The 9647-nt window shown below is 35.6% G+C and overlaps 2 protein-coding genes across 2 annotated transcripts in view; one reads left to right on the top strand and one right to left on the bottom strand.

Annotated features, from left to right (window-relative positions):
* The window catches only part of LOC109036846 (uncharacterized), a 109868-nt gene that overhangs the window by 29352 nt on the left and 70869 nt on the right, over positions 1-9647 (top strand). The gene's annotated exons all lie outside the window — the stretch shown is intronic.
* LOC109036841 (uncharacterized) lies at positions 1352-8064 on the bottom strand. Its single transcript, XM_072304129.1, has 2 exons — positions 7175-8064; positions 1352-5638 (listed from the first exon to the last, which is right to left on the bottom strand). Exons 1-2 carry the CDS (start codon positions 7280-7282, stop codon positions 3467-3469), a joined length of 2280 nt encoding a protein of 759 aa, XP_072160230.1. The 5' UTR covers positions 7283-8064; the 3' UTR covers positions 1352-3466.

The following is a 9647-nucleotide window of genomic DNA, read 5'->3' as shown; positions in this document are numbered from 1 at the left end:
TTATGCTATTTCAGTGTAAAGTACATTTTCAATGAATTTCTAATGTTGAAAAATTCAAATTTTTCCTTAAAATTTCATTACTCTTGTCAATGTTTGTAAATCCATATTTTTTTTGTTGATAAAAATGGCAATTGTGGAAAATTCAGAAATATCCGATAAAATGTGGCAACGTTCAGAAAAATCGGATTTTTCGCACGTTTCGGCACTGTAAAATGCGCCGTTTTCGATGAAATTTGGCAACGGCGGTTGTTTCGGATGTTTTAATTGAGTTTAGGCAACACTGTAAATCGAAATTAATCGTAATTTAATTGCAATTTTGCGTCACGATTTTATCGCAGCGATCGCAGAAAATAGACCATTTGTTGTCCGAAAATTGCAATTCAATATCAATCAAATTGCAATTCTTACATTGAAAAATGCTACCTGGCGCTTTTAGTGTATTTTCCGAAGGAAAGATACACTATTTTTGATACTCAGGTCGAATGGTGACGATATACAGTCCTCATTTCAGGTAGACATGCCTGTGGCTGAATTTCTAAATTCAAGAAAAGAAGTTCAATTTTATCTATCAATCAGGTCGGCAATTTAGGGTATTCACGTGGTTCATGGTTCCTTGTGATTTTATACACTTGCAGCCCATGGTTTCATTTGGTATATTATATCAATTGCCGAAATGCAAAATCAAGAATCTCCCTTGTGATGTTTCAAAATTTTGCCTCCTATCTTGTTTTCTTGGAGAAAAACTAACCGACTCCAATTAAAGAAGTTATCGGAAAATTATGTTGAATGGTTTTCCAAAGAAAAAATTAAGTATGGCAGAAAGTTTGCAACGTCGCAAACAGAGATGTGTGGTTCTGCACTTAGGCCATCATATACCTATGTCCAGTGGCCCGATTATTGAAACTATGTCGATACAATACAACAAGACATAGCCCTATTTTAACCATGCAATACATTGCAATTCGATGTCGTATCGGGCTGCTTTAAGCTTTCAATAATTGGCCCGCAGGTTAACGTTTTTAGATACTTCAGTGTGTGACCTTAGAATATGAAGAAATGGATTTTATCAATTGGGGGAAAAAAAATTTACAACTGAGCAAACTGCTGGCTGGTAAGTTGGCAAGTTATTAAGTCCACAGATCATAGAGTGCCCAAATATGGTCAGTTGCTCATTCATATATTTTCAATGATGAAAAAGAGAAACTTCGACCTCAGCATCAGTTTTGAAAAACTGTCGGTCCACAAAGCTCTCTTTCGATTTATTCTTCTATTAAACTGACCGGTAATTTTTCAATAAAATTCACAGAACTATAGGAAATAGAGGGAGAGAAAAAGAATAAACCTCATATAATGTAGATTCCTCAAAGTGTGTAATTAGATTCTTCAGTTAAAAATAAAACGACACATAGAGATGTACACACATTACGAATAGAAGTATGAGTATTAAAAAAATAAAAAGTTGGTTTTAATTTCACCATTAGATGCCATTGGTAAAGCAGCTTTCACTGAAGAATTCATCTGAAAATTTAAATGCTAAATATAAGTGCTAAATATAATACTATTTTGCAGCTTGGTTGAAGCTAATTTTTCTTTTGGAAAATTCGTTTCTATCACCTAATAAAGGCACGACACAGTCAAGAATGTTCAGGGTAGTTCATACATTGATAAAAATACTTTTAACAATTGTAGATATATTCTATTTGAGGATACATTACAATTTGTACTTCATTTTACATATTTACCGTACGTGATGGTCTCATCAGACATTATTTCTGACTGCGTCATACGCATAGTGGCAAATCTACTAATCTTATCATTATCTCTTTAATAAGAGCTTAATTGCTGTGAGTAAAAATATAAAATGTAAAATTCAGGAACTGTTCTCTGCTAAAATTAAGGATACCTACTCTCACTCGGGGCTTTCAATAATTATACAAAATGGGTTCACTTTCCGACTTCCAAGAAAAAATAATTCCTCTGAGACTAGGCAATATAATATTAGATTATCATCCTCTTTCCTTTTAGAAGTCACTTTAAACTTCATTTTGTATTAAATGACATTTAATACTACTAGTTTGTACTTGGGTGATTTTTACAACATCTGTACACTAATTTTAAGAAAATAGTTTAGGGAGAGCTTAGAAGTGAGAAAAATTAATACTTACTTCAACATCTTTCAGTGTGAAGAAAATTCACTTCAGAGTGAGAAAGAGCTGAGAAAATAGACATATTTAATCGGAATAAATTAATCGGAATAATTTAATCGGCCTATCTACAAATCCACTTATCTATTAGAAAACCAAGCAAAAACGAAACTTGAAACTTCATAAGCATATTCTTCATAATTCGGAATAAATTGACAGAAAATTTAAAGGAAGTAAGAGGTTCACCTCTCTGTTAAGAAAAAAAGAGAGAGGGAAGATTAGGCAGCGATAAATGCAGTTAGACTGATTGTGACGAGGTCTCTTTAAATGGTACAAAAAAGTGCAGCAGGTTAAAATTTAATACTCTGTACACATTTGTAGAAACAAATGAAAACATACAAAATCAATACTGCAAATGCATAAATAATAAAGTATAAATATAAATATATCGATGGCCAAAGTACAAAACCTTGTACCTCCGTTTGCAATGTTACAGGTTTTCTGACATACTTTACTGCATCTTTAAAAAACTAGGCAATGTAATTTCTCGAAAACTTCCTTGATTTTTTTTCCTGTAAGCAGAGTGTTCTGAAAAAATTTCAGGCTATACCTGAAGTTGCCTTATTTCTATTCAAAAAAATATAATAGGAGCAGATAGAAACACCAGATACATGGTTTTGTACTTCAGCCAATAATATACGATATATAAATAAACCAAAGCTTTCCATGGTAATGTTTCGAAACAACCTCACAAAATACTCAATAATTATGGGTAAACAATTATGAGGGGCATTAGTAAAGTTAGTATTTCTTTTTAATTTCTCCAAAACAAATAAAAATAAACGAAAGCGGCGAAAAAGTCTTTACCATCAAACTCTCAGCTTTCGAGAGAGCCCTCGTTTTTTAAATTAATAAAACAGGGAAATTTTTTTTGTTGAGCATTGTTGAAATATCTCACATTCAATGAGAAAATTGTTGGACTTTCAGTAACATGTGAACCTTTGAATGCCATGTGTACTGTTCAAATTAAGCATTTAAATGAAAATACAGGGGGATGGCACTGCAAATGTTTTTAAAAAATGAACTCTGATCTCTTGTGAATTTGAAAAATTACTCCAAAAATAATTTGAAGTTGAAAATGTCAACAGTTTGACTTCCAGGTGTACAAATTACTTCCTACCTAGATATTGAAAAAGTTCGAACAAACAGCTAAAAAATTTCCTGGATGACTCCAATTTTCTTGAATGTACTTGTCGCTTATGAATGGGACAGTGAAAATTGCTTGGATTTCCAAAGATTGCAGATAAGAGGTCACAACAGAACTATTTTCCTTTCAAATGTACCATCTTTACATGAAAGTGCATTTTGTATCTCTCCTGAAATGTTGATGGGCACATGTAGCAACCATATCTCATCCCGAGATGTACCGCTAGAACATGTCTTTGGAGACTAGATTTAGTAGAGTATGTTTTTCCAGGACAGCTTTTGCATCTGTAACTCGTTTTCTTTGAAACTTCCTCCTTTTGGACTCTTCCCTTTTTACTCTTTTCCTTGGAACCTTCCTCATTTTGAACTCTCCCCTTTTTTCTCTTTTCCTTTGAACCTTCCTCCTTTTGGACTCTTCCCTTTTTACTCTTTTCTTTGGAACCTTCCTCATTTTGAACTCTCCCCTTTTTTCTCTTTTCCTTTGAACCTTCCTCCTTTTGAACTCTTCCCTTTTTTCTTTTTTCCTTGGAACCTTCCTCCTTTTGAACTCCTCCCTTCTTTCTCTTTTCCTTTTCCTCAGTATTCAATTTACATAGATTAGGACCATTGGCTTTTCCTTCTAAATGTTTGATTTTCACATGTGCTTTAAAGTGGCCTACTTGCTTATACTCTGCGGGGCACAAGTTGCAACAATATACTTTTTTCGTCAGGTGCTTTTCTTCAATGTGAGCATTGAGTTGGTGCTTTCTAGCAAATTTGACTGAGCAAAGATTACATTTGAAAGGATTTTCCCTGTGATGAATTGTATCCAAATGGTGCATCAACCTATGAGAAGACTGGTATGTTATGGCGCAAAAGTCACAACTGAATGGTCGCTCCTTAAGATGGCATAGCTTGACATGATTAACGAGAAGGTATTTTTGAAGGAAAGTAGACTGACAAGCGTTACATCTAAAAGGCCGTTTATCTTGATGCATTAAATTAGCATGTTCTGTAAATTTGCTCCTGGTTGCAAATTTGGCTGCACAAAAATTGCATTTATACTTTTCCTCTCTCGTAGGATCGTTTTCCCTCAGATGCTTTAACCTCATGTGAAAATTTACCGTGGATCGTTGAACGTACTTTTTAGGACAGAAATCGCAAACAAATCGCTTTTCTTTACTGTGAACTACCATATGTTTTTCTAATGAAGTGTATTTTTTGAAACTCATGGAGCATAGTTTACATGCAAATTTTCGTTTGTCAGATCCTTCAGTTTTTTTAGTCCCATTCAAAGATTCACTATTTTGGTGACTCAGTGTACCTGTCTTTTTTACTTTAACTGAAAGCGGAGAAAAATTGTGTGATATTTTCGTATAATGCTTCTTCAGATTATTATGTCGGGTGGCTTCCTCCGCAAACTTCTGACAATGCTCGTTAAGTTCAACTGAGGCTCGATCTTTTAGTGCTCTGGCATTGACCAATTTGCGCGATGTTTTTTCCATTTTTGTCGATAAGTCACTCACATTTGACCTAGAATTATCAGTAAACGTTAGATTCCTAAACGCAGAAGAACATTTGTAATCTCTTCGACAGAATATGCAGGCACACGTTTTGCTATTAGAATGAGCTTTACCCAACTCTCGAACTTCCAATGGAAAAATATCCACTATTTTTACAGAGACATTTTTTAATTTTAACGCACTTGAGCGTTGATCAACTTTTGATTGTTTAGAAATTGTGTTTTTCGGCCTGAGCATAGATTGAACTTTGCCAACCCGTGGAACTCTATGAGGGAAGATATTGAAAAGCTTTACAGAAACCTCTTTAAATTTGAAGGCACTCAAAGGTTGAGGTAACTGGGAAGATTTCGATGGAGTATCCGCAGACTCTTCGGGAGCATCTCCTAAATGCGTGACACTTAAATTACAATTATCTGTTGATTGTTCAAAATTATTAAGGGGTGTATTTTGAAACCTGGCGGGAGACATTAGACATTGTTGAGTCTGCCTTGAGGATTGGCTATCTGAAGAGTTACTTGGGATTGCAGTGCTTTCGTTGTCACAATGCCACCAACTGTGCTCCATTTTGACACATGAAGTGAGGGAAGGTGGAGGACTCACAAGTTGACTGATGCACTCTTGGCTCTCAGGTACCAATTCTTCCTTTACTCCAAGGACGGGGCTCAGCGATGAAGCATCACAGAATTCCGAGTCGGGGGGCTCACTCTTAATTCGAGCCAGTCCGAGTTCAGTGGGATTTAAAACAGTCGCCATACTCATCTTTTCTCCACTACATAGACATTCCTTCTGGAATCAATCAAAACAATAGTGAATTTTACATCAAGTTATTCACATAGTACCTCCATGAGCACAACAATCAGCATCATAAAAGGAGCAATGTTTTGTAAGGTTCAAGCTCACTTATTGAATGCTTAATGCATCGTCATTTACAGTGAGAAGGACGTCCAAACAAAAAAAGATTTTGATTGATTCTTATAGAAGTTGAAATGCTGAAAATGTTGGTATGCTACATTATATATGTTGCACAAATAGTTGGTTTACTATGAATTTCTAAAAGATGGTATGTCAGGATAGAATCTGCTATTTTTTCACCTCAAAACTGATCAAGAATTAATTATGGTAGTTTCTCACCACATATCCTGGAAGTTCAAAAGCTCAAATTGTAGAAGAAGAGACTCGAAAGCACAAGAGAGGAGAGCGGAAAGAAGTCAGAACAGAAAATTGAAGGAGCTTGTGAGTTAATGCTTTAGCGAATAAATTCGAGAGAGACTGTCTATTTCCACCCTCCATTGCTCTAATGGGACACTAGACAAGGTCTGAAGTAGACGAAAATGTCCCCTGTTTTCTCTTCAAAATCTTACTAAGAAAATGATTAACACCACCGGGAGTTTTGAAATCAACTCCTGAAAGAGATTTTAACAAGTCTTTTCAAGAAAGATCAAATGTAAGTTCGAGTATACAAATGACATCATTTGTATTGTTGCCATTTGAACAGTATTAATAGAAAACACCAGCATCTGGTTCAGGAAGTTATTTTCAGGCTTCTTTTGTGCGATTCGTTTTCCTTGTGGAATTTTGAGGAGAAGACACGTCTCATTGTGCTTTAATTCATACCTTGTCAAGAGGCTCAGTGCAATTTTCCGGCAGATATACTTTGCAAACTTTCAGTACATGTTTCTCAGCGACCAACATAGCTAGAATTGCCTTTTTTTTCAAATGATCGAAGAATTATTGGCTATTACCACAACCGGTAGCAGAATTATGCATGTGAGTCGACCCAATTTTTTTCTATTCTCGTTTGAAGCACAAAAAATGATTATATAATTGTACGTATAAAAACCGGCTTTTCCAAAATAATTGAAAACTTGAAAAAAACCTCTCGACCAAATGTGGAAATTCTGCTACCAGTTATGCACCAAGATGTAATAAAGCCCACCAAATTTCAGGTTTCCAGCTTGCGGGTCAATTGTTGAATCGTTATTGAATGACCTTGATCGATATCTACCGTTGTGAAGATAATGATTTATCAATCAAACTCATTTGATAACGATTCAACAATCGACCCGCTTTCTTGAGAAACAGGTGCCAAAAAAATGTTCACATTTTGCATTGTTTAAATAGCAATGATAGAAAAAAAGCCCATTTCCACTCCTGTTTGAAGGAGGGGAGGTTTGAAGAAGTTAATACTTGAGTGACACGCAGTTTGAGTAACTTAAAACTCTTGAAACATGAACAACACATAAATAGTGCAGCTATTGCAATACCTCACTAGGTCAGCTAAGGTTCTGCACCTCCAATGCGTGACTGGTTACAGAAAAATACATAGAAATACAATTTGATTTGATGTGCCAAAAAACTTTTGGTTTCCACATAGCTCTTAGCGTTGCCTACGAGAATGGAGAGACCGTAACTACGATTCTGTGACATCATGCTAGTAGATTAAACTCTGCCGCGATTTAACATGTGTTCTTGTGAGAGAACGCAAAACATATGTTCCTTTGGTGCTAATATCTTTTCAGGGGTTGCTCTGATGCAAAAATTCATAAGAGCCTTTTTGAAGGAAGATCAAATTTCACATCAGAAAACTACCTAGTTCATAAATTACATGTTTTGATAATTGAGGAAATGAAAGCTAAACACGACTAAATACCGAAAATCGTTACCCCACTAAGATTCAAGTGCACCCCTCATGCAACTTCGGCCGATCCACGGCGGCTCTGATTGGTTAACATGGCGATTACTCTACTAGTGTGACATCACGAAACTGAGTAGTTACGGCCTCTCCATTCTCACAGGCAACGCTCTAAGCTCCATGAGAAGTCATCTCTCCTGAAAATTTCCTTGAGAACATGATCAATCACACCTTGAGAATGTTCTTGTTTGGCGCATTTTACTCTACCACAGTTTATGGAAATCTGAGATTTCACACTCTTGACCTGGATCTACGCCAACTGAGTTTACGAGCTTTTCGACTACAACAGAGGGTCTGCCATATTGTTCTTTCCATTTACATTGCACGGAAAATTTATAGCAGACAATCCTCTATGGCATTCTAGATGGGCGTAAACTTAAAAAAAAAAGAGGCATAAATTCTGGCCGATTCCACGACAATAGAGATAAAAAAGAATTTGGTCTGCATGATCAGAGAAGCCTCCTACCCCACGCTTAATTCCCTATTCCCAATGATCATCAAGTGTAGTCTTGTGAAGAAAACAAGAATTCAGATTAGTTAATGTCGTTGGATTCGTGGATTAACGAAAAAAAAAATTGAACACTTTTGACATGGAGAGAATATGAATTTTACTCACCAAGCAGCACTACTTGTGTGACAAGTGATTTATCACCAAGTTACTAGCTGGAAAATGAAGCCCTAAGTTGAAAATAATAATCGGTATTGGATAAAATTTAAAAGTAAAAACTATTTGTTGAAGCTCTAATACATTTTACTGAGAATCAAAATATTCTGGAAAAAGTAAAAGTAATGAGTAACAAAAACATAAAACATAACCTGTTGCATGTAAACATACAACAGCCACCCCTTCTTTGCCCCTTCTGCAATGGTACCAGACCAACCAGACCCATCAAAATCAAATTATTCGAAACCTTTACGTAACATGACGTATAAAAAGCGTGCTTTCGAATAATTTTGGTATTTGATGAGGATGTAGAATAAAAAATATAAGGTAAGAAACTAAAGATAATAGTAATTACACCTCAGGATTAGGTGATCCGGATACGGAAAAATCTAGTAGAATTGAAAATTCAACCGAGGAGTAGTGAAATGATAACGTATAGGTTGGTGAACTGACTGTAGGCTGAGTGGCATATTAGCGCGTTAATTTGAAGTCCTGGCTGGCCGAGTGAAGTATCAGCGTTCAGCGCGCCGCATTTTGGAAAAAAAAGGGTTTGGAGTAAGTAGTTTAAAGGAAACAACGTTCGAGCAAGCCATTTGTTTACTTTTCCCAGGTAGATAGGTGCTTTATGGTTAAGCTAGAAAAAGTAGTTCCTTATGATGAAATGGTGTGTATTTGTGACTTATCAAACTCAAGAGGAGATTGTGAGCCGGTTCAATTTGCAATGCGTTTTTTACATCCGAAGTATTTTTGAATGAGATATCGAGTGCCGAAGAGCAAAACCACTTAGGTACTTTCATTGTAGTGCTTCAAAATGTCCGCTCCTATTTTATTTTCTCAAAGAGAAACAAGTGGACTTCATGGCTTGAAAGTAGAGAATATATTGCCAACAGAGAAGAAAAGTCATTAAAGTCTTCAAGAAGTTACGTCAATGAGCTTTTTGAAGCATTAAACAGGTACACAGGAAGTCTAGAGCGTGGGATTGCATTTCAGTCACCTATGTGGAGCTTACAATGGCTGCTTTGTAAAATCATACATTTTTTTATTTCACTACTGAATGCAAGACCTCATTATCTGTGACTTGCTAGTATTTCCCAGTCTATAGTTGAAAGGTTTGTCTTTGTGTCTCCATTGCAGTGTTTAAAATTATTCGACTTTCCCTTATTTTTTAATAAGAAACTAGCCGAAACATCTCCTTGAAATTTCCTTTTAATATAGGTATTTGAATGAACGAAGAAAATTCCAAGAAAAACTTTTGTTCCGTTTCCTATAAAAAAAATATAATACGAGCAGAAAACTGCAACGTTGCAATCATAGATACGCATTTTTTAACTCCAGCCATCGATTTCTGATAATTGACGATTTGCTGTAAGATTTGCAACTTTGTACCTCTAAGGTCAGCGATGATAATTCTTTAACTAAGTATAGGAGAGAAAAGTGGC

This window comes from Bemisia tabaci, chromosome 9 (genome assembly GCF_918797505.1).
Source record: "Bemisia tabaci chromosome 9, PGI_BMITA_v3".
Lineage (NCBI taxonomy): Eukaryota > Metazoa > Arthropoda > Insecta > Hemiptera > Aleyrodidae > Bemisia > Bemisia tabaci.
This window is presented reverse-complemented; position numbering and strand designations above follow the sequence as displayed.